The 25,866-nt window shown below is 36.9% G+C and overlaps 1 protein-coding gene across 2 annotated transcripts; it reads right to left on the bottom strand.

The window, feature by feature from the left end:
- Positions 1 to 134: 134 nt before the first annotated feature.
- Positions 135 to 25,866, bottom strand: LOC104589602 (Splicing factor, CC1-like protein). 2 transcript variants are annotated; one of them, XM_010247964.3, is made up of 13 exons: positions 25,007 to 25,866; positions 16,212 to 16,290; positions 16,043 to 16,099; positions 15,774 to 15,829; positions 13,316 to 13,535; positions 11,541 to 11,627; positions 11,368 to 11,442; positions 11,128 to 11,211; positions 3,847 to 3,911; positions 3,561 to 3,762; positions 3,402 to 3,490; positions 1,291 to 1,405; positions 135 to 425 (listed from the first exon to the last, which is right to left on the bottom strand). In XM_010247964.3, the coding sequence occupies exons 1-13, from the start codon at positions 25,648 to 25,650 to the stop codon at positions 384 to 386; spliced, it is 1,815 nt and encodes a 604-aa protein (XP_010246266.1). In that variant the 5' UTR covers positions 25,651 to 25,866; the 3' UTR covers positions 135 to 383. The 2 variants fall into 2 exon arrangements, with proteins under 2 accessions (XP_010246266.1, XP_010246267.1); XM_010247965.3 differs by having other exon boundaries at positions 3,561 to 3,759; positions 25,007 to 25,864.

Genomic DNA, 25,866 nt, shown 5'->3' on the forward strand with positions numbered 1-25,866 from the left:
TAGCTGGGCCTCGAGGTTGTAAGCAGTAAATAGGGAGTCATAGAATTCAACGATGTCTCATGCCTCATTCTATGTTCCCTACAAACTACAAAGCCTGGTTATATCATCAAAACAAAGTAATAAACTAACAACAATACAGGAAACAGAAAATCTTATAGTAATACAACTGTCGACATGTAACCAAATTTGAACAGCAAAATACAGGACGCCCATCATAAGAGAAACAAGCACTAATGTTACCTCAAGTTGGCCTCCCTTAAGAATTTCTATTTGTACAGTTAACTGTATAAATGAAAGGATGTCTAAACGATTCTACAAAGCCAGCCAGCCAGTAGACAATCAAAAACCAACCTAATTCAAAGAAATTCCCTAATAAATCGGCATTAGATGCTGCCTCTGAACTTTGCTTCATATTCGTGGGGTGGCTGCAAGAAAGAATATAATATTATAAACACATGTCCAGAAAAGAGATTGCTACAGATCAAATGACAGTATCAATGAATCATAAATGCACAAGAGTGAATTCGCTTGCATTGTCCAGTGAGAGAAATGAGTACTATAATTTTCAACATGGAACAAAACATCAACACTGATTGATGTGAACTTGGGGGTTTTTCCATAAATTAATTCCATCCTCGTGTCTGGCAAGTGCACTCAATAACACATCATACCAATCAAGACAGGTCTTAACAGGAAAGTGGGAGGGTCAGATCTTTTCTCATTTTTTATGGTTGTGAACTATATATAAACCACAGCATCATTTTTTAAAATGTAGGTTTTAGAGATCTCCACAGCTCAATGGGACAACCCCTCGTACGCTTCTCTAGGCCTATTAGAGAAGGCAACATTGATAGCAGAGTTGCATACACTGAAAAAGTCTGAAGCAATGATCTTCAGATGGGAATGGATTGATAGCTGAAGGGGAACTTCGAGGTGGCAAGCCCTTAGCTTCTCATATTTGTCAATAGAGAAGCAAGACCCTTAGTAGCTGCATTCTTGAATAGTTCGGCTAAAGGAGGGGTTACAATATCAAAACAACTATGGGGTTCCAAATCCACAAATTAGAATAAGCCTTTTCAAACATCAAATTATGAATTCAGTGCCATTAGACATTCAGGTTCTGAGAAGAGGTTCTCATGAACCTAGTGGCATTTTATTGTGATTATTTTCAAAGAATAAGTAATTTGAACATGGATAAATTACTTAAGAAAAAAAAAACAAAAAAAAAACTTGAAGGAAACAAAGAAAATGAACAAGCAAAATTAGCAAGCACGGACTTAAGCACATTACCATAAAAACAGCCGAGATTAACCTACGCGCAAACCATCGCATATGCATTGCCCGTTGAGTACTAGCTGCAGCTGCAACAGTTTCAAACCGCAAGTAGACATAACCAGCACTATTCCTGCAAAATAAAACAACTTGAATAATGAGAGACGATTCAGCACACAATAGGAAGGCATCAATGTGATGTATGCTCACATGCAGATAAGGTTTAAAGTATCAATATGATATTCTGATACGAGGTGTATATCCTATCCGTATCCATGGCCATGGATACAGGTTACACCATGACTGGATATGTATCCCACGAGTCATGCACATAGGCACAATATGCCTCTGCATCAGGCTTTATTGCACCATATTGGGGGATGCGATCCAATATGCACCGATATTGATTATGGAAGAATATCAGTGCCTAGTTTGATGAAATTGTATATTGACCGCTTTTGGAGTGCTTTTGAATTTCAATAAAAATCGAATATTATAATTATAAAAAAAAAATTATTTTATCTATTGAAATGATTTGCATGTTTTATTTTACATATTAATTATATGTTAGAAATAAATACATATTTATTATTTGAAAAAAAATGGAGTTATTATTTATATAAAAATGCTAAATTAATAATTTTTTTTCTAAAAATTTAATAAAAATTTGAAGTAGAGTGAGAATTATTGCATGATGTATACAGTATACATGTTCTAGAGTCTTGGTAGTGTTGATTGTAATGTTTCTCTTCATATAACATATTAAAGTATGCATTTCTCATGTGTTTATACTTTATTCATAGAGAATTCAGCTTTAGATTTAGTGTTATTAATGTATTTATGTAATTTGCATGCATTTCCCTAGCATTACCATATCCATATCTGAGCAGTCCGATAAGATACTAGATACCAATACTTTAATCCTTAGTCTAAATGTTTTATAGAGGGCTTCTAAAATTGGGCTCTAACTCTAGGGCTGTCTTTATCAAATAAGCAAAAAGATAGTAGAGGCCAAAGAAGGGGGAAGGATTCCCTAGTGTTAATTGTTTTTATTTTTTTTTTATGAATCCCTAGTGTTAATTGTTTCTCTTTCCCTAGTTCTAATTGTGGACTATTTTTCTAATAAAATTTTCATTTATATCTATTTACTTAGAATAATAAAATATTTAGGATTTTTAATAATTAAAAAAAAAAACAGTAGACATATGAGTCTAAACAAAAAAAAGCAAAAAATCCACAGGTTTCCTTTTGTGATTTCCAAAAGGTGCTGCTTTTTTGAGAAGAGGTCAGGTATAATGAATTGTTTTTAAAAATAAAAAACAAAGGGCCATCAGAACAGGCCCAGAACCAGGAGACCCACAAACAGCAAAGGTTGGGTTGTATTCAAAACAAGCCCACATATCAGAGACACCAACCATCAGGACCCAATAGACCAAGCAAAACACAGTATCACAAAACAATGAAAGTACATCAGCATATCACTACAGGAACTAATCCGCAACCTTCTTCACTGCCATGTCTCTTTCCTCTAGTACTGCTACAGCTATAACCTCTGCCATGAGATTTCACCACCATGCCTTTGTAAAGTCGGATCCTTACCTTTTCTACAACCCAGCCAACATTCCAGGTTGTCAATAGACCAATCTGAATCCAAAGTCCAAACTAACCTCAGCTGCCCGATCTAACCTACTTGAATTCATTGTGCACATTTCATGGTCCTTTAACACCCTAGACTTGTACAGCTCATGCCATTATCTTCACCATTGAGAATGAAATGCCAAGAAATTTCCCAACCCCATGCCTATGTCTATACTTAGCTTGATAGAATTGAGATCAAAAGGGCCTCATGAGTTGTAGGGATAGAAGTATGATAATAGTTAAAAGGTAATATAAAGCAATCAATTGTTTTGGGCTCAGTTCTAATATGAACATACAAGGGATAGGAGTACAATAACATACTCTGAAAGGGTGAATGAAAAGTTGTACACATCCTTTACTGTTAATATTTAATAGAAATTCAGTCTTAATTATCAAATAAAAACTATTTTAATCCATATTCATAAAAATAATTGCACATAGATAATGAAGTAAACACCAGATCAAGATGTAAATGAATGGTTAACACTTACTTGTCAACATAGATATGCTTGACAGGGCCAAGTTTAGAACATTCTTCTTGAACTTCCTCTTTAATGTCCAAATCAAAGTCAGGATCCGTCTGCACAGTAAATATGAAGTTCAATATTTCCACAAATAGAACAAACAAATAAAACAAGTAAATTACAAACCTCAGTGGCTGGATCAAACATGTTCTTCAACAATAAGCACTCGCTAGGATTCCCAATGGGTTCAGTAACTGGAGATGTGACAACTAATGCTGGAAGAGATGAAGCAAGACCTGCAGTTTGTCCATTCATGGGTACACCAGAAGATTGTAGATTTGGGGTTGCACCATTAAGTAAAGGCACTCCAAGTGACCCTGCAATGCTGCTGCATCTCTGCAAGCTTAGTTCGTGTATGAAGACACTTAACTTCTAGAAAAGAAAAAGCTAGAAATGAGAAAAAAATACAAACCTTGTGGCAATGCCTGTTCGATCCAATTTCTGCATAAGCATTGCTCTAGATTGAGCATTTAAAGCCTGCATTGAAATGATCAACCAACATCATTACTTGGAATTACATCTACTCAATGTTGAAATATGTGTGAATGATTGATAAGTGGCTTTTTCCTGTTCCTCGCTCTTTTTCATGATTGATTGTTATTGGTAGTAATATGAAGATTTAATGAACATATTTTTCAATTCAGCACATCACTGGAGCATAAAGATATTGGAACACAAAAGAAATGGAAACCCTGACAATGCAGTTCTGGGATCCACTGAAACAAGGATCTAACTATTGGAACATCACATTTCCAATTTTAAGCCAATGGTTGGTGAATCCTTATAATGGAGTTAAGTTTAAAATTTAAATATATTCCTTGGTCATAATAATACAAATTAAATTATATGCTCCTGCAGCATTTAAGTCCTTGTAACCTACTTTTTTTAAAAGTAAATAGGAAATATATATTAACAGCAAAATAAAGAGTTTACAACCTGTTCAATACATTTAGGAGGCAAATCCCACCAATAACAACTATTATAAAAAGATTTAGCCCCGTGAAAAGCTGAAGTATACTTCCTAGAGATATATACAATCCTAATGGAATCTAAATTTTTAACAATCTGTTCAGAACCCAGTTCCTCTCCACTTCCGAGAATATGATCAAACAACTCTTTTTGGTAAAACTAGTTGAACCAGGTTGAACCACAAAATTTTTTATTTATTACTTTTATACTTAAACTTAATTTATGATGTGCTGCCAAATCAGTTGAACCATGACCCACTCAATGACCATTCCAGAAGAAAAGATACGGAGGATACATCAAAAATCCATCAGAAGGAATGTAGAAACCATCCATTAATGAACAAGGCTAAAAACTCTATAGGTCAGAATGTAGAAACCTCAGTGCAACCTATTCCTTACTACCTCAGTCCCCTGCTGCCAAAAATCTAGTTTCTGTTATGCAATGGTGATACATCAATGGACACTCTCCTCTATCTCTTGTACAGCCTTATATAATATGAGAGTCCCCCTATTTCTTAAGCTCATACCACCCAAAATCCTATCAAGAATGGCAGTAGCTCAATCCATATAAACACCATCATCATCCAAACCTTATCCCAACCATATGAGATGGTCTGCTATGTCACTACTTCCACCCAAGTCCTTTTTGGTCTACCCCCAGCCCTTCTAGCCACTTCAAATTGCAACAGATTACTTCTTCCAACGGGTACCGTTGGTGGTTTTCTATGCACCTGACCAAACCATCTTAGTCTATTTTCTCTCATTTTATGAATCTAAGTAGTATCCATCTATCGCACAAGACTCCAGATGGACCCCCTCCATTTTGTCCATCCTGCTCTAATTCTATGGGCAACATCCTCCTTAATCTCCCTTTTTTGTTATCAGAAAAGAAAATCATTAAGCATTAGAATAAATAAATAAATTCTATTGATAAAAAAGCATTAAAATAAATTCAATTTGTTACAATAAGTTGGAATATCCCAACAAATCCCTACTACATTGTTCTATATCTCCCTTAAAGCATGCCCGTAAATCCAATGAGCTGAATTGATTTTGCTTGTCCAAGATATAACCAGTTTTGAATCCTCTTCCACTTCCAGCTCTCAGAGTCCAAGTTGTATTGATAATCTTAATCCTTGCAGCAGTGCCTTCAGTTCAGCTCTTACCCAATGTTCTGAAAACCGTAATTGTAGAAAAGTTGAATTGAATCGAATCGAATCACGAATCGTATCATAGATCGTAAGATTATTTCTACTTTTTACAAACTTGTCAAAAATTAAATATAGTATGCTAAAAGACTAAATATATATAGAAAAATGTTATTTTAAGTCATATCTACCATGTATGGACTTGAAACAATAGAACTTACAATACAACAGAAGTCTAAGATGATATAATTGAGTTTCGCTTAAAAGTCAAATAATCCACATATAATGGCTCTTTATCTAACACATGACAGAAAATAAACTCAATATATAGTCTTAAATAATGTAAATAAACCAATTTCTAGTAATATCTTTAAGACAAGTCACCCTCGACAAAACTAAATATAAACAAAACAAAACACAAAGTAGAGACCTAATTCTTAATTGAATTGATTTGAATCACACAAATCATCTAAATCGTAATATTTATGAACAAATCGTAGGATTCAAACAAAAATCTTTAGATTTTTTGCAGAAAAGGATTCAGACATAAGATTCGAACCAAAACCCATGGGATTCATGATCGTGAATCATATTTTAAATCATAAGATTTTAGTGACTGAGTCATTGCTTTTCTTTTTATAATTGAATGAATTTTATTGATCACCAAAGATAAGAAAGTACAAGCTTCCCAAGGAGAGGCATGAGATGTGAAGTCCTCCAGAAGGTGTCTAGTATAGTCATTGTCTTAAAACTTCTTATTTCTAAGGTAGACCATAAACTTAATTTTGCATTTACTCCTTCATTAGTTCCGACAATTGAGACAATGTCATCAGCAAAACATACACCATGGACCTCTTGAATATGTCTCATCAATTGTTTTATGATCAATGCAAATAAATAGGGCTTGGGGTTGAACCTTGGTGAAGACTCATCGTAACTACAAAATCTGATGTCTCTCCCAAAATCTGACAATAGTTATTGCACCCTCATATATATCCTTAATTAGGTCTATATACCAATGTTTTAAAACATGGAGGCATGAGGCGAAGCATTCCACTACCTAGAGGTGTGACACGAGGCGTCCCACTATCTAGAGGCATGAATCCATGTTGTGGACGCATATTGGGAGCAGCAGCAGCAATGATCCGGTGTTCTCATCCTATCCAATTCGGCAGCAACAGTCTTATCCATTCAGCAGATTAGATTAGACTATCTTGTTATTCTTATCTTATTAAGTTAGTAGATTAGATTATCTTATCTTATTAGATTAGGATTAAGAGAGACTTATCTTATGAGATTAGGATTAAGAGAGACTTATCTTATCAGTCTTACCCTATCAAGATAGAGTTGGAGGTCTCCCTATTCAGCAAGGAGTCTCCCTAAGAGCAGGACTCTTGTAATCTCCTATTTAAGGAGCCACTATTATTGAATAAAATCATCCAAGAACTTCAGTTAAGAAAAGAGTTGAGGAGAGTTAGGTGATCTCTTGGACAAATAACCCCTTAGGTTGCCACGATAGGGTCAGAACACAAAGGGAGGGGCAAGGGGAAACTAGAGGTTCTCCCCGTGGACCGACCCGTGACGAGATCCTACGCCCGGGCCCATAACATTTTTGTATCAGAATCGAACGTCATGGGCGATATGGAGCAGCTGTCATCCAGGGTCCACGAACTGGAGCACCAGCTCGTGGAGAACCGCGCAAAAATACGAGAAGTCAAGGATGATGTCTGGGAGCTTCGTCGCTTGCTAGAGTCGTATTTCTCCAACAGAGAGAGGAGCCCCGAAGGGACGACTACCACCAACAGTCACCGACCAGATTTGGCGGAATCATCCGACGAACGACAGATCGTCGCCCTAGCAGCAGCAGTCATTCCCAAGTATAGTAGGCTGGAGTTCCCTTCGTACAACGGCAGCGGAGACCCACTGGGATGGCTATACCGTTGTGAACAATTCTTTCGCAATCAGCGTACAGAGGAAAGAGATAAGGTTAGTCTGGTCGCGTTCCATCTAACGGAGGAAGCACAACTCTGGTTCTACCGAGTGGAGCAGGAGGAACCAGAACTCAGCTGGGACCAATTCAAGTCCTACTGCCTCCTCAGGTTCAGGCCCCCATTGACGAGCAACCCACTAGGTGAGTTAATCAACCTCAAACAAACAAGCACTGTGGCTGAATACCAGCGCCAATTTCAGACCCTTCTCGCCAAAGTCACCTCGGTACGCCCAGATCAACAGGTGGATATGTTCACCGCGGGATTGGTTGAGCCCCTGAGGGTAGATGTGGAGATGCAGCATCCTCCCAACCTGGTCACCGCCATGAACCTAGCTCGTGCTTTCGAACGTAAGCTACAGATCAGCCGAGGGCCTCCATCAGCATGGGCATCCTGGGACCACTCGGAATGGCTCCATATTCAGCAGCCAACCAAGAACAGAAGCCACAGATGAGCAACAATTCCAGATCAGCATCCGATGTGGGGAGCAGCGTCGTTGCACCCCCTATTAAGCACTTGTCCAGGGCTGAGATGGCAGAACGCAGGGCAAGGGGATAATGTTTTAATTGCGATGAACTCTACTCAGCAGAGCACAAGTGCAAGAGACTTTTTTGCCTCCTGGTGAAACAAGAGGAAGATGAGGATGAACCCTCTTCATTGGAACCCGATCCAGGAGGGCAAAGCCATTCCACCTATCCGAGATTCCTTTAACTGTGTTTCCAGACACCCATCCTGAATTCGAGCTTGAGGACAAGCTCGTAGTCCAAGAGGGGAGTAATGTTGTGGACGCATATTGGGAGCAACAACAGCAATGATCTGGTGTTCTCATCCTATCCAATTCGGCAGCAACAGTCATCCATTCAGCATATTAGATTAGACTATCTTGTTATTCTTATCTTATTAAGTTAGTAGATTAGATTATCTTATCTTATTAGATTAGGATTAAGAGAGACTTATCTTATCAGTCTTACCCTATCAAGATAGAGTTGGAGGTCTCCCTATTCAGCAAGGAGTCTCCCTAAGAGTAGGACTCTTGTAATCTCCTAATTAAGGAGCCACTATTATTGAATAAAATCATCCAAGAATTTCAGTTAAGAAAAGAGTTGAGGAGAGTTAGGTGATCTCTTGGACAAATCACCCCTTAGGTCGCCACAATAGGGTCAGCACGCAAAGGGAGGGGCAAGGGGAAACTAGAGGTTCTCCCCGTGAACCAACCCGTGACGAGATCCTACGCCCGGGCCCATAACAGTCCACCCTCATATATATCCTTAATTAGATCTATATACTAATGTTTTAAAACGTGGAGGCGTGAAATGAGGCATTCCACTACCTAGAGGCATGACACGAGGCCTAGTTCAAAACGTAAGAGACGTATGCCTCCCAAACACAAAGAGGTGTAAGCCTACTTAAGAGGAGGGGGGATGAGGAGAAAGGAGGAGGGAAAAGAGGAAGGAGGATCTCATTTTTCTTTATTTTTAATAAAAATCTTTTATATTAAGAAGAATGAAGATGCGTATCACTAGTTTGGGTAGTGCTGTAATGTTTGATGTTTATTGGATCAACCTTTTCTAATAAGGGTTGAATTCTGTATTTCAGGTTAATTTATCTCTAATGAAAGTTATCATTTCTGATAAAAAAAAAAAAGATGCATATCACTAGTTAAAAGGGGGGATCTTTCCCACTATCTTTTCTTTCCTGCCCTTTCCTTTTCTTTCCCTTCCATTTCCTTCCTTTCCTTTTTTTTTCTTTTTTCTTTGTTTTTTCTATCTTTTTACATGGGGTGTGCATGTGGCGCATGAGTATGCCTCTAGCACGCCTCATGAAAAAACTGTATGAGGCGTACGCCTCAGAGGTGGCAACACCTCTGCCATATGCCTCCCACACCTTTTAAAACACTGCTATATAGAAAACATAGATCCTAGGGTAGTTCCCTAAGTACCATAGCCATATTTCCTTAATAATTATTCATAATTTTCATAAGAAGAGTAGAGTTCATTTTAAGTATAGAAAATCAACATATTCATGAAAAGAAAAAAAAAAGAACGAAAAGAAAATTCAAAAAAATATAGGGGCTGAACCCTTACTTTTGTTATATGAAAAGAAGAAAAGAAAAAGTAGTAGTAGTAGTAGTAAATGTGTTGATTAGAAAAAATTTTAAGTTCTTACTTATTGGTTCAGGTTTTGAAGTCTTTGAGATTCAACACAGCATTTAGCAATGTTAGTATTGATTAAATCCTAACAAATAAGAAAATAATTAAAAGAAATTAGTATATAAACACACAAAATGAATATTTTAGTTCAATAGTGCCTATTTTATAATTATAATGTCAAAAAAAATAAATAATAAAAAAGTATTTTACAATACATAGTACAAAACTGCTTGGCAATTAGGCGAGGCGAGCCTCAAAGGGTGCCTACACACCTGCCTAGGCGTCGCCTTGACAACTATGCTATATACCTATTCTGACTCCTTTCTTTTCCAAGACCCAAAACATTATTTATCTGGGGACTTATAATATGCCTTTTCTAGGTCGATGAACATCACATGGAGATCTCTCATCTTCTCTCCACACTTTTCTATCAATTGTCTCAAAAGTATAGCTTCCATAGTTGATCTCCCTGATTAACATAATTAATGCTTATGCACCTCAAGTGGAGAAGACTATTTTAGGAAAACTTACAAGGATAAATCTAAGAATACCAAATGAAGAGAAGATTTTTACAAGTGGAGGCCTAAATGGACATGTGGGGAAGAGAAGTGCAGAATATTATATGGTGCATGGTGGATTTGGGCTTGCATAGAGGAATGAAACATGAGATACAATCTTATAATTTGCGATAGGCCAATAACTAATGATATGGTAATTGTAAACACATTTTTCCAAAAGAAGGATGAAAACTTAGTAACATTTAAAAGTGAATCAAACATAAGTGAAATAGATTTTTTTTTGTAACTAGGAGAACAAAATGAATGATGCGTAAGCATTGCAAAGTTTCCCAAGGGAAAGCTTAACCACATAAGAGAGATTAGCTCAGCCACTATGAACTAATATTTTTTTCTATGTTTTTGATTGATTATATGTTTTATCGATTTTAATGAGCTACACCAAGCATATGATTCATATACAACATGAACATGACAACTAAAACAAAAGGAAAAAATTCCAGGAAGAAGCATGAATCCCAAGTTATTTGAAGTGATTTATAACATAGTTACAAAAAATTCCACATATCATATAAAAACATGGATTTTCCTACGTCAATCCAAGCAATTTGATGAAAACCATGCCCAGATTCTGCCCTACCTTCAACAAAAAAGTAGCAATTCTAAAAAGTAATATGTCTTCTGCAACTGCAAGCTTATTAACACTATTATCATTTGCTGAAAATAATAAAACATAGCTTTCTATTGACAATTTATTTGATTTAAGCACCACAATTATAAAATTTGCATCAGATATTATTTGTTTCACTAACTGAGAATCATCCTGATTTAGACAAGGATAATCAAGTTTAAATCTTAAGAGTCTACCATAACATTAACCGCTTCCAATATACAAAATTTAAAACACTGACAGATTTGACTTACCAAACCACCCCCATCATCATCATCAAAATCAGCAGCATTTGCACCAACATCCTGCACTGCAACATGTTCTGTGACAGATGAAACCTGTAGACATGGACACATGAGATCCCAGACCAGATACAATCCTAGACAGCACCATATATGCCACTCATAGAATTCAAATTAAGATAGACAAGAATTACTGAATACTAGCATATCCATAAAGGTTAAACCCATACTTCCAAACAACTATACACCAACCTTGATTGTTCGACCAGCAATCTCCAATTTCCCATTCAAACTTTGAGCTGCCTTTGAATGTTCAATCTGAGCAAACTGGAAAAATAAATAAATAAATAAGTAAATAAATTCATAAATAAGTTGGGATGAAAAATTTTTAATCATAAAAACATCAACTTGAAATCAAAACTTACTTGAACAAACCCGAAACCTTTACAATGTCCTGTCTCGGGATCCAGGGGTAGTTGCACAAGCTCAACAGGACCAAATGGTTCAAAAACCTGAGGAAATGCATCATCAAAAAATGTACGACACACTGAAGAAATTAGCACCACATACATTTATCAAAAAAAAATTAGCAACAGATAATATTATGAAGAGAAAAGTGAAAAGAAAATAAATTCCAACATTAAACTTGCACAAAGGATTGTGCATGAACATAGAAATGTGACAAGGTCCTTCCTCTATGACACCAATACAACTAGTATAAAGGAGGGGGAAGTTAAAGGCCTGCTTCCAATGTCCAAATGATGCTATTGATCTATTTACTTGGCAATGCCCTGAACCTAGACCAAGATAATCTTTCAACTTCAAGTGATGGGTCATTCTATATAGCTCTCCTTTGAATGTGTTATTGATTAAAAAAATGCTCATGAGCAATGAACATGGCATATGAATGGAATGGGCTTAATCTTGGTACTCAGGTACTTCAGCAGAATTGCAGGCTCTCTGTACATCTCTTACTTATGTACTAAAACTTGGGGCCACAAGGTCCTTAACTCTCACTATTTCTCAGCAAGTTTCAGCACGGAAGCTCTCCCTCTTCATGTTTTTTTTTTTTGATTGAAGAAAGCTTTCACTCGTATTAATAGAATTTACTCCACCTTTCAAAAAAAAAGTCAGGCTTTCAGCCTGGAAGCCCCTTGCAGATGACCATAGTAATCCCCATTTTGGGAATCTCTGAGATTTATTGGGAGAAGCTCCAGTAAATGGAGAGCTATAAAGCTGATTATGGAGTTTGGTAAATGGTCATCCCAAAGGGTCACACAAATGGATGGCCTTGATTGGCCTCATCATCCATCCATACAGTAGAAATGGGTGTTGCTGAGAGAAACTTAATGGCCCATATAGAAAAGCTTTTTTGTGGAGATCCACATGCATGCTTCCTACCAAAGAGAAACATTGGGACATAGTAATTGACATGTTTTGGAAGTGACAGGAAGAACAAAAGGATACATCAATCCAACTAGAACTTAGCCATGGTTCATAAAGAAGGTAAGATGCAAACAACAAACCATTTTAACAGAAGTATCACATCTATGTTATCAATTCAAACATCTGATTGGGAATTGTCAATTGATACTGTGCAGCTCGTTCTTCACCAACAGCCATAAGTAAGCCATTTCCACAGCATTACTGGTTGGTTACTTCTGGATATTTGCTTCCTATCAAAATTTCTTTTATTCCCCTCATCCCAAATTATCCAACAAATTCATACACTAGCCAGCTATGCACAGTCTCATGTAATGTTTGGGGAAACACCATATGATGTTAAGCCCTTTAAAATTTTCCACACCTTTACACTAAAAGGGCTTTATATGAATAGATGGTCCACCCACTCTGCCTCCTTGTAACATTACACAGTTACACGAGGTTAAATCAATACCTCTTGTTAAAAGTGAATCTCTGGTTAGGCATATGTACAGCATTGTTGAGTGACGCCACAACACAAAGGCTCCTTTCGATGGTAAAGGCACCTTCCACACTTTTCTTGCATGATAATGATACAGATACAGGATAAAGTGCAAGTAGAGAAATTCCAAACATATGTTTTCCAACATATCCTCACGAACCATCTTTAGATTGTCTTCTCATTTTTCAAGTAAAAGGAAGTTATGAAAAATCAAAGAATGCAATTTTACCAGTATCAAAAACAAATTAACAAAATTGAATGATCCAATCAGTGTACCTGTCGAAGCTGATCTTCTGTCATATTGAAGTGCAGGTTTCCAACATAAAGTTTTCTTGCACCTGCTCCACCAGCAAGACCCCCTGCTCCTCCAGCAGTTGACTGAACAAGATTCTTTTCAGCTTCAGAAGGTTTAACCATAACGGGTTGACCAAGAAGCAACTGACCAGAAAGAGCAATTGCCATTGGCACGGACATTGCATCATAAAATTCAATGTAACTGCAACATCAACATGTGACAACAATAAAATTATGAGGAAAATATAGGAAAAGGAAAGCACCAAAAGGAATGCAAAGAAAACAATCTTCTAAGAACCAAAAAAATAACGTTGATATTTTATTTTTTCAGAGGCATCAAAAACTTCACATGAATAAGTAGCTTATAAGATCTTTCTGGAGGAGCCAGTGGTAGGTAATGACAATTATGATAATATCAATATTAAAGTAGCAAGAAATGGTTAAGACAAAAACTCCTTAACGGCTTGAACATGACAATCAACATCAACAAATCTTAAAAGGTCTAAAGTAGAGTTCACATAAGGATCTTGGGAGAATGTATAGACCCAAGAGATATTTATAAATCCTATTAGTGTGGTCACTCATCTGAACTAGTCCAAAAACTAAATCAAATTGGTGATCCGGAATGGAAGGACATTCAATGCGAAGAGCTGATCCGGAATGGAAGTCTTGAACACTAAAAATAAAAGTTGTGCACTGGGTTAAGACTCTGAAAGACTTTCTAGTCTTCTCACTGAGTGGCATTTTGAGAACTTAGAAGGAAGTGGCACTTTCAGCTCAAGAAAAGGTAAGAATAATCATGGAGTGGAGACCTCCAGCATCCAACTTTATAATTCTTAACTTTGATGGAAGCTTTATAGGCAACCAAGGTGTGGCTCGGTTGGGAGGGGTCTTCCATGATTCAGGGGGCAAGGTAATAATAGCTTTCAGGACCTCTTGAGCACGGTGATTCACTGACAGCAGAATTGGTGGCCTTACTCCATGGTGTAAAGCATGCAAAGCAGGTTGGGTCGCATCAGTTGGAGGTGGAAGGGGACTCCCAGGTGATCATTTCCTGGACAAGATGTAATACCCAAATCCCTTGGGTCTATAGACACGCCTTTTGGGAGATCAAAAGTATAACAAGGGAGCCAACTGTCAATTTTAAATGGATGAGAACAGCTAATGGGATGGCGGATACCCTAGCTAAACAAGTGGGTTTTAGACATCAAATGTTTTGGGCAAATTTGTAAGCTTCTGTTTGTTTAGGGTGGAGAATTTTTCCACCATAATGTATCTTTAAAATTTCCTTAAATAAAATTCCTTTTGCCGATTAAAATATATGAGAAAAGTGTAGAACTAGCTAGGTGATTAGTTTGCACTAAAACATGAAAACTGAAAATATATAAAGCATTGAGTATAATTTAATCCAATACAGCATCTAAATCCAATGACGTCAAAAGCCTCTCCCCTAAATCTTCGCTTCACACATCTTTGAAATCTTGATGCACAAGAACCCATTCAGCAACCATTGGCAAGAAATCAAGTAATCAACCACCAGTTTGAATAAGAAAGGAATTTTCACTAATTATGCAGTCCGAATAATGAAATTATGCATGAGTTGAACCCCACCAAATAGGAGATTAAATTGTCTCAGCTGATGCTCCATGTACAAGTAATATTTACTCAAAGCAATGGAGAGAATCGAAATTTCCTCTTAAGATTTAGAAAACCAGTTAATTGCAACACTGATATTTAGCATCCATAACCATCTGATGGATCAATATGGCAAGATCAAAATGCAAACATCCAAACAATTGACAGTCCTAGTAGAAGTTAGCTGGTTGATAAATGCCAAGGATTTGGAAGGAGGATATTATTGCAGTTCCCTGTAAGACCAGTGACCATAAGTCTAGAGACAAAAATTTTTATAGTGCTGGAAGCCTGGAAATCTTCTTAATGTTGGCATTTTCTCAACTAAGCCTTGCCCCAACCATATGGATTATCTAATGTGAATCTTGTTCCACTATTCCATCATGTTTGGTGTCATGGCAATTGTTAAATTATAGGAACATCTTTTCGTCTCTTTTCTTTGCTAACTACCTGCATTTATTCTCTTGAAAAAGAGGTTTAGGCCTGTATGTTGTAACATAATGGGAGAACAATAAGATGGTACTTAAGTCCACTATAAATAGATCCTCAGGGAAATTGTGGGCTTAATGGGAAAAATAAGTAATTTAAGTTCCATGTTCTTCTACCTTGAACATGCTTCATGAATTGACTAAACAAGAGTGCAAGGCATTTCACATGCCCCATCATAGATTCCTTATCACAGTACTATTACATCTAAGGTAAATGTAATCATCAAAGGAAGAAAAAATAGATCCAGCAACAGATAGTTCCCTACAAACTACAAAGCATGCATGTACAGATATAATAAGGAAACAAGAAAGTAACATACCCAACCCCCTTTGAACGCCTTGAATTCCGGTCCATTATCAACCGGACATCCCTCACCTGAAAACAAGCATGGCAGGAAGCAATTATCAAACTCCAGTAGACAGCATACATAATGACAACACAGACCATAATGGAAATATTAAGTACCATTCAGTGATCATATAAGAATGCCATAAGAATAATGCAATAAAATCATATATAGGAAAACAAAATGAACCAACATCATGGTCCAACAGAACGTAGGAGGGGAAAAAGTATCAACCAACTAACCTTGCCTGCTTTTGAGAAAAATTCATAAACATCTCTCTCAGTAGCCTTCAGAGGCATCTGCAATATTTTCCATACAATTAATGAGAGTTTGCAAAAGAAATGCAATGAAAACAGAAGAAAAAACAGAGAACAAGGCTAAGAAACAAAAAAAGAGTATGCTTACACCCACCTGGTAAGCAAAAACAGTCCTCTGATCCCTTTCTGGATCAGCTTCAGGCTCCACAACTTCCTTCTTTTCTTTAAACCTCCTGCATGAATTACGGCTCAGAACTAAATGAACAGATATTCAAGAAAGGAAAATCTCATAAAATTGATTAAAACCTTTTAATTGGAACAACTAATTATAAATAACAAGAAATATGTTTTGTTGTTAGATGAAAGTTCAATTTTATCTCTTATAAGTTATTTATATAATTTTTCAATGCTAGTTACTTTTTCTGTTTTCTATCACTGCTTTATTTCAATACCATAAGAAAAAAACAATAACATAGGGAAGACCTTTTTGTAGGAAATTGTTAAATAAACATATGCATGTCTCCATCATTGCTTAGACGTATATATGTGGCAATGTGCATATGGCACATAATCATCCAAATTCTTTTGCTTCCAAATATTTATGTGTAATTGTTTGCTCCCTTTCTTCTGTGGGATGGTTTTCTGTGAGTGTGGGTGGGTAGGGATTGGGGATCGGGAATAAGATAAAGATATATATACATTTATATAAAAGCAATGGGATAAGAGAAGCCCCTCAGTAATAAAAAAGTGCCAATAACATTCCAACACAACAAAAAGCTCCCTGTATGATATATACAATGGATATGTCTAAATTGCCATGTTAGACACCAAGAAGGCTTGCTAGTCCCCCCTCTCACTAAGCTGTCAGAAATCAAAACAAAGGATCTCAGAACCAAAGTGAACAAACAGTTAAGCTAGTACAATTAATTGCAAGATTGAGAAGTGGGATACCACCAACTCAGTAGTGCATCATGCATGCAGGTGTAAAAATCAACTAGACCTGGTTTATCAAACGAGGTTTTATAGGTCAGACTTCGCAACATTTTCCCCTTCCTATTATAATTGTAGGCTGCACCCTATCATTAACTAAGACAAGGAAATACAAGGAAAGTCTGTTGCGTTAACATTTTCTAGTACCAATATCTTTTATCAACCTTTTTCAAGCGCAGTTCTAAGAATTAACCAGGGCAATGACTATTTGAGTCATTTGACTATAATTCATAATATAACCCTAAATTACATGACCTAACTACCTTTTTTTCAAATGAAACATGCTCGATTATCACAAGCATCAGAGCAAGCCTGCTAGCCCCATCTGAAAACTACAGAGGGGAAAACAACAACCTAAAACCTAGCCCAAATGGATCATACTCAAGTATTCCCCAAACCAGTTTTTAAAAGTGCAAGGCACAAGCGAGGCGCACGCCTTTTTAAGCAAGGCACAAAATTACAAAAAAAAAATCTGAAAAATCAAAAAAAGTCAGAAAATTCAAAAACAAATGCAAAAAATATTAAACATAATGTTAATAAAAAATAAAAACTTAAATTTTAAAATAAATGTTTTAAAAACCTATTATCTAAAATTAAAATACATAAGCATAACACATAAAGTGTATTCAAATGAAAATTTAAAAATAAAAGCAAACATATAAAGCGTTTTCAAGCATGTAAAACCCACAATCTCTTTTTCTCCTTAATTACATTGCTTCAAGTAGCTAATGTGATGTAAAACATATTGCATTCTTGATCCTATAAGTCGTCTTTCTACCACACCCCTTGAGGCAAGCCCGAAGAAGTCTATGTTAGGGTGTGAAATTCTTATTTCTCACATAAATAAACAATGATTTTATAAATTTCATTGCCTTTTAAGAAGATATTTTATTGCAATGAATGAATGAACAACATTAGCAAATAGGGGGTTCTTGGCCGTTAGACTCAAAAAAAAAAGCAAAAAATACAATTTTAAAAAGGTGCACGCCTGGGCTGAGGCGCAAGGTGCATCAGGCGCACACCTAGGTGCACCAAGCGTGTGCCTTTTGAAAGGGGTGTGCCTAGGACCTGGGCAAGGTGCAAACCCCAAAATGCGCCTCGCCTGTGCACCTAGGCGCATCTTTTAAATCACTGCCCCAAACAGAGAAGCAATCTAAGAAACCTCCTAATGTCATTAAAATAAAAGAACCCAATACCAAAAGGATCCATGAACAGTAACTAAAAGAACTGGTGAACTCTATGCAATTTAGTAGTAAGTACAGACAACTAATGAGTTTCTTTTAATTCCAATTAGTTGTTCTAACATTCAAACTTAAAGTGGACCTAACACATTGCATTTTCTATTTAAAATATTAATGGAAGTCTTCATGTGTCTCCAACAATTTTCATGCATTTCTCAATTGATACGCAGTCTACGAAATATGAGGAAAGTAAGTCCCCTGCATACCATGTTGGACCCTACAATTAAGAAAAAAGTATGGTTTAGAATTGTAGCAGTTGACGTTGAACCATTAAAAAGAAAACAAGTGCAGATTCAAGTTTACGGTGTAACTTTAACAAAAATCAGTAAATAGAAGCAACTGAATAAAGCATCTACACATGAACAAACAATCAATAATACTTATCCAATTATTTGGAGTTGGTTACAGATCCCATCTGCCATGCCACTCTATTCTGGGGCTGTGACCTCCAGAAATGAAAAATAGTAGCAGCATACAAAATAACAATGGCAATGGACAGTAGTTAGAAGAAATAAATCTTAGAAGCACGACTCAGATGAGGAGCAAGATTTGAAATGGGAATAGCACTCCAATCAAAATTTTCCAGTAAGAAAAGAACTAAATCTTGATTTGTCAACTTTCATTTTGCACAATAAAAAATTATAGAAGATCACCAACATCCAAAAGAAACCAAGTTATAAGTTCTCATGAATAACCCCACAGTAGACATTATCAAGGGAATCATCATATCATCATATATAACTGAACTGGCTTACTCAAGAAGTCCAATGCTACTTGGTTGACTTCAAAGCGATTGCTTTAACAAAGGGGAAAATGCTTTATGAACTCCTGCTAGTTGTCATTGCTATTAAATTTCAGCCTTCAAAATTACCAGAAAGTGACTAGAATTTTCTTTTCTGTTGTTGGGTAATGCACTCCAAAATCTCACTAGTTCACATGTTTCATGCCACTCACATTTCTGTACTCAAGATTCCTATAACAATGCCAAGAAACTCAAAAATGTTTAAAAAGAAAGGTTTTCTTAGGGATTGGTAAAGTGGAAGAAAGTTTTTGTGCCAGCATAGGAAGGTGAGTATAACAAAGGTTTTCTTAAGAAAGTTTTGCATCATTCCTTGCTTCTATTCCAACTCAGCTCCTAGAAGCAGGATGCCCCTGAGATAAGGGAGTTTTGCAAATGAGATGGTACCTCCACCCACAAACTTTACCTGGAAATATTATGCAGCAGAATCCAACCTTTCTACCTATTAACAATCAGACTACAGTTTTGTGCAAGCTCTAAAAGGAACCAAGGGTCCAACTGGTATGAGTTGCATCTTCCTCAAATCGGACATGAGTATATTGTGTGCTTATATGGACCTATAGGGAATACAAGCTGCAAAAAAACTGAGGTAGCCCTTCATCTGGAAGTCTGCATATTGTAAAAAAGAATAGAGCAACACATTTTATAATTGAAGTGTGCTTGAATGAGTGTTACCATAAAGAGTGGCACATGGCAGCACACCTACTCAATGAAATAAGGGAATTTAGAAGACATGCATGTCCAAATCAAATGGATTGGGAGGCTTGACGACACCAAGACTTTAGATGCATTCACATTGTGGCATAAGCCTCAAGGTGATGCTCATGAGTTACCATTTTTCTAAGAAACAAAAGAAACTAAAATGAAAAAAAAATGCATAAATATGCAAAAAAGGAGCACATTTTACAAATGAAGGTCAAAATAAATAGCTGATCACATAATAAAACTTCAAAAAGCCATTGCATTCTTATAAACCATTTAATAACTATTTTTTATTCAGAAACATCAAATGGCTTGTTAGGAGGATGGAAACTGCTCCATAAACATAGATTGCAGTGTCCAAAATCTACAGAGATAGCCCATTCCAGGTGAGTTTCTTTGATATATTTTCATTTGACTAATGGCTTTTTTTTGTAGATTTCTCTTGAAAAAGTTTTCACAGAAATGTACAGTCCCTACCTCATAGTGGTGCTGAGCGTTTCACTTGTTTAAATGTTTGAGGCATCTTTATTGAAATTACCTTACCTCTAGAAAAATAAAAAGGAGCAACATCAAATGTAAAGATTTTATTAATGTAAATAGAAATAAAATCCTTTGTTCCAATAAATAAGAAATTTGGGATGAAGGCCGGTACAGTCGTACAAAACAGCCAAAGGTTAACAAGCACTTGCATCATACAGTCCTATACAAGTGAAATGTTCTATTCCAGGCACAGTGCCCCACAAACCAATTCTTGGCTATTCACCCCTGCTTTTGATAGAGAATCTGCAGTTGTATTGGAAGTTCTATGGGTCCAATTAAATAAGCAGTAAGTGTTGGTTGCTAAAGCCTTGCTTCCCATATCAAATACCTAAGGAGACATGGTCCCTAAAATCTTGAAGATAGACATCCTTACCCTAGCAATCTCCTTCAACAATCAAATCTGTCCATCCCTTCAAATAGGCCTAGCTTTAAGCCCTACAGGAGAGTAATCATTTCAGATCTCAATGAAATTCCTTAACTTCCTGGACTCAAGTGGCTAAGTATGAATTTTCCAGTGTGGTTTCTAAACACCTCCAACTGTGCCCCCGTTACCAAGATAGCATTCATCAAAATCAAGTATTATAGCCTGCTGTAAGGGCATAGCCAGCCACCTTAGGCCATTCTCTCAAGAAAAAAAAACATTGAAACCTGTTAGAATTCTTTCCTAGACAGCACAATATATGCCACTCTGTCCTCTTAAGGGCATAGTTCTATGAAGATGTTAATATCTTTCTTCTTCTTAAAAATCCTATTGTTCCTTTTACACCAAATGCTCCAAAGAAAGGCTGCTACGGTACAGTGCCACAAGATCTTCCTTCAGAGGGAAAAAGCAGTTCCACACCTTATATGTCAAGAAGCAAGAAAGAAATATAGTTATTTGCATTCTCACCAACTTTAAGGCAAAAGACTCACATAAGGGGAAAGGCACCAAGTTGGTTGTCTTTGTTGAAGCATCTCATCAGTGAGAATAATCTCCTTTGAAGCTTCCGAACAAAATGCTTTGAATTAGGAATGGGGACTTTCCCAAATGGCTATGATCGAAAAAGGATGAAGGATGGCAAGGATTCATCAAGGACTTTAAATTCCATTCTCTGCCATCTTTTTTATTTTCATCATCTTATTAAATAGTTCAGTCAGATATAATAAGCATACCTCTCTCACACTTTACCAAACTTCTATTGGGATACTATCTAATCCTAATGTTTTTCCGTTCATCTTAATTAACTCCACTTCCACTTTGAAAACTCTAAATTTATGAAGGCACATATTATTTTTAGTAAATTAGAGTTACCGATCCCTCCCCCACTAAGATCCTCTATACTAAACACACTAAAACAAAAAAAAAACAAGTAAAAAGCATATCAAGACATGAGAAGTATACTTTAATATGTTCAAGCATGAACCCCAAGGAGAAGGGTTGTAACTCACAACCCTTGTCTTAAGGTATAAGCCCTGTATGCTTTTTTCTGACACTGCACGCTACCAAACAAGTTATTTCTAATGCACCAAAGAAGAATGCATGCCCACCTTTATGCATCATTTTACATTTTGCTGCTTTCAATGCAATACAATTGTCATCCTTCTTAAAAAATGACTTTGCTTAATAATTAGCAAATGTCATAGAGATCCATTGTTTGGTCTCACAAATTTCACCACTCCAATCCACATATGGGTCTTGACCCAATGGTTCAATTCCAACTTTGCACCTCAAATCGACTTTTTAAATCATTCACCTCAAATTGGCTTCAACTATTCATGGAAACCCTTTAAATAGCCTCCAATCCATTATTTATTTCAGCAGACTCCACATGTTTCCAGCAATAGATTTAGGGGCGATCCAAAACAGGAAGCTAATAATGAAATAGGTTGTTCTGACAATACATACTACATATATCCAGAACACATTCATTTATGACTCTTAAGCATCTTGATGGTTAGTAGTTCTTGAATTTTTAACTTCCCTTGAGAACACTTCACAAATAGATGAACACAGAAAGTCTTTCCCCTTCTAGGTCTCCAAAAGGATTTCTTCATATTTCCCCATTAGTCCAGCTCCAGCAATTGAATTTGTTTTTCAAGTCATATTGGCTCCCTTCCCCAAATAATTTCTCTCCAAAGGATTTTCCTTGCAAGTTACAAGATCTTGGTTCCATGATTTCAGTTCAATTATGGAGTGCCACCCACTCTTTAACAATGTTTGGCTCTTGATAATGGGAAGCTTTTTGGCAAATAGGCTTCATTAAAAAATATCACATGGTTAGGTAGGGGAAATGGTTGTGGAGGGTACCCTCCCTCTCTCCCTCTCTCTGAATTCATTGTTAAATCAGCTTCTGTTAAAGCCTCAAAGATTTTGATTGGTACTTTTGGGTTTAGAAGGAATCTTAGGGAGCCAGAAACATCCAGTGACTAAACTTCTTAATATCCTTGATGAGGTCTTCCATGATCCTATGAATGAGGACAGCCGTGATATCCTCCAACCAAGAAGACATGATTGGTATATTTCCTCTCACCGGTGTTCATTATGCGGGTGAAATGGTGAGTCTTGCTTTCACTTAATAATCTCCTGCCCAATTTGTTCTAAACATTTGGGGTAGGTTTTTTACTTGTCCTTCATCCTTGACCAGTTTGTTTGATTCAACTACTTTTAGATGACCTAGAAAAAGGAAGTAAATAATGTGGAGATGCACAAGGGCTACATTGATACGGACAAATTGGAAGGGGAGGAAATCTAGAGTGTTTGAAGACAAGGAGGGAAGTAAAGAAACCATTATAGAGAGAGTACTTTGTTCAAGGTGGCACATTAGGTAAAGACTATGGAGTTATTTTCACCATTCTATTTTGATGATGTTTAAGAAATGGGCTAAACCGCTAAAGTGGTAGGGTCTAGTTCAAAGAAGGCAAAGGTGATGAGAAATTGGATTGCACCGGAAAGGGAATTTATAAAATTTGACATTGATGGCAGTAGTTTCAGGAATCCAGGGCCTTCGGGGATAAGAGGGGCTCTAGACTTTTAGGGATGAAGATTGTAATATTATAGCTATGTATTTAGATCCAGTTGGAGTAGGTGGTGACTCAATAAGAACCAGTGTTTTAAAAGCACAAGGCAAGGCATGCACGCTTTTTGGGCCTGCCTTGAGTGGCTTGGTTGGGGCCGGGGTGAAATTTGCACCCAGCCGCTAGGTTGATAAAAATGCAAAAACAACACAAAAATAAAAAAGGGCACATGCCTGGGCTGAAAGTACTGTGCCTAGGGCCTAGATGAGGCACATAGCTTAAAATGTGCCTCATCTAAGCACCTAGGCACACCTGAGGCGTGCACCTTTTAAATCACTGATAAGTTACTGACGGTGATCCAAAGGTGGTGATAAATTGGTTGCTGAATAAAGAGAGAGCTTTGTGGATTTTTAAGAATGAGATCAAATGGTTTAAGTGGCTATCAACAAATATTTAAATGAAAATTAGATGAGTAGAGAGATCAGCAAATTCCTTGGCTGATATGTTGGCCAAGAAAGGGGTTAACAGAGATCATGATGTTTGGGCCCAACTGTAATGCAATGTTTCTATAATGTACAGGGTAAAAAAGTTATAGATTAACAATGGAGAAATTAGATACTGAAGGTGATCCAGAGGTGGTGATAAGTTGGTTGCTGAATAAGGAGAGAGCTGTGGATTTTTAAGAACGAGATCAAACAGTTTAAGTGGCTGTCAACAAATATGCAATTGAAAATTTGATGGGTAGAGAGATCTGCAAATTCCTTGGCTGATATGTTGGCCAAGAAAGGGGTCAACAGAGATCATGATGTTTGGCCCAATTGTAATGCAATGTTTCTACAATGTAATTGGGGAGTGATAGAAGGGGCTATGCTCTCAGTCTGTTATGTATTTGTAATTGTAAAGGGTTTTGTACATTACTGCTTTCTTTTTAATAAAATTTCCTTTCATAAAAAAAAAGATGCCTCTTTGTGCTTGATTACTTGGTTGACCTCCTCTACTAGGGTCAACTTTGTGATTGTACAGCTTCTAGACTGTAGAAAATACCATATAGAAAATTATCCATTTTATATACCATGTGATTTCTCTTGTATGTAATAAATCTTCCCAAACCTTTCTTTACTCTCATATATTTTCTTTTTCTTCTTTTTAAATAAAAAGAACACTGCAAAGCCTTCAGTGAGACAGGCATATCGTGTGCACTGAAACTAAACTGAAGAAAAAAAGTTGCATAATATGGATAAACACAATATCCTTCACAGGCACATCTACAAAATATCATCCAAATCATAATTCATTGTGAGTTTATGATATTGTTTAGGGTAATAAAACTATAACAGACCTTATCATAATTCAATTTGTGGAAAAGCCGATATCTTCTTCGAAGCTTTGGAGAAGTTTCCGCTTGTTAATCCCATTAGCAATGTGGGGGTAATCGATCTACGTTTTCAACCCAAGTTAGAGTTCGTATAATTGTGTAATGTACATCTATCTCTTTTCTTGACTCTTTTCAACAGAGTAAGTCTTCATTTGTACAAGTTTCAATCATAAAATAAGCATACCGCTTAATTCAAATAGCCCAAAAATTCTTCTATAAATAGATAAAAACAGAACAGGTGCTTACATCATATTTAAGGATCAATACATTCTATAAGACAATGAGCAAATAAAAGACATAGATATTACCTGCTCTCCCTATCTCTTATGTCATTCTCGTATTCTCTTTCTCTTTCCCTGTCTCTACTCCTTCCCCTGAAAAATTCTTTGTCGTCGTCCCTATCGTAATGCCTTCTTGAGCGGCTACTGCTTCTTCGCGACCTCTCCTTCTCCTTCTCCTTCTCCTTCTCCTTCTCCTTCTCCTTCTCCTTCTCCTTCTCCTTCTCTCTTTCTTTCTCCCTATCCCTCTCCCTCTCTCGTTCCCTCTCCCTCTCTTTAGCCCTTTCTCTCTCCCTTTCCCTCTCCCTCTCCCTCTCTTTTTCCCTCTCCTTCTCCCTATCTTTATCCCTCCTCTCGCGGTCCCTCTCTCGGTCACGATCCCTATCCCTCTCATACTCTCTATCCCCGTCTCGGCTACTTCTGTGCCTATCTCTATCGCGCCTTTCCAAACGAGAAGACCTCTCCCGTTCATCCCGTTCCCTTCTTTCCCCATTCTGATCATCCCCTTTCGACTTTTTACTCCTACTCTCCTCAATTCGATCTACGTCCTCGTCGTCTTCCCTCCGACGAGAACTTCTCTGGACCTTCTCACCTGAGCCCTTCTTCCCCGAATCATTACGGCTTCCGGGGTCTTCCACTGCTTTCTCCAGATAATCGTACTCGTCGAAATCCATTGACCGGCTGAACTCGATAGAACACAGTTAAAATTAACTCAAATTCGAAAATACATCCAAAACCCTAGAGCTGCAGATAAGATAGATACTGTATCGAGTTGAAACTGGCCCTGGAGGGAACTGCAATAAACCCTTATTATCCCTTATCCCGCTGGAACTCGAATCCTCGCTTCTTTGAACAGCAGTGAAAGCTATATATACGAGGGGTTCCAAACT

This window comes from Nelumbo nucifera, chromosome 1, assembly GCF_055504915.1.
Source record: "Nelumbo nucifera cultivar China Antique chromosome 1, China Antique-T2T, whole genome shotgun sequence".
In the NCBI taxonomy this organism is placed as follows: Eukaryota; Viridiplantae; Streptophyta; class Magnoliopsida; order Proteales; family Nelumbonaceae; genus Nelumbo; species Nelumbo nucifera.

What these genes read in the sequence shown, in the direction of transcription:
- LOC104589602 (XM_010247964.3), bottom strand. Translation starts at nt 25,650, where the DNA reads ATGGATTTCGACGAGTACGATTATCTGGAGAAAGCAGTGGAAGACCCC. An exon ending in ATAAGAGATAGGGAGAGCAG is followed by an intron (nt 16,291 to 25,006) that starts GTAATATCTATG and finishes TAATTCATGCAG; the next exon opens with GAGGTTTAAAGAAAAGAAGG. An exon ending in AAGGTTTCGGGTTTGTTCAA is followed by an intron (nt 11,443 to 11,540) that starts GTAAGTTTTGAT and finishes TTATTTTTCCAG; the next exon opens with TTTGCTCAGATTGAACATTC.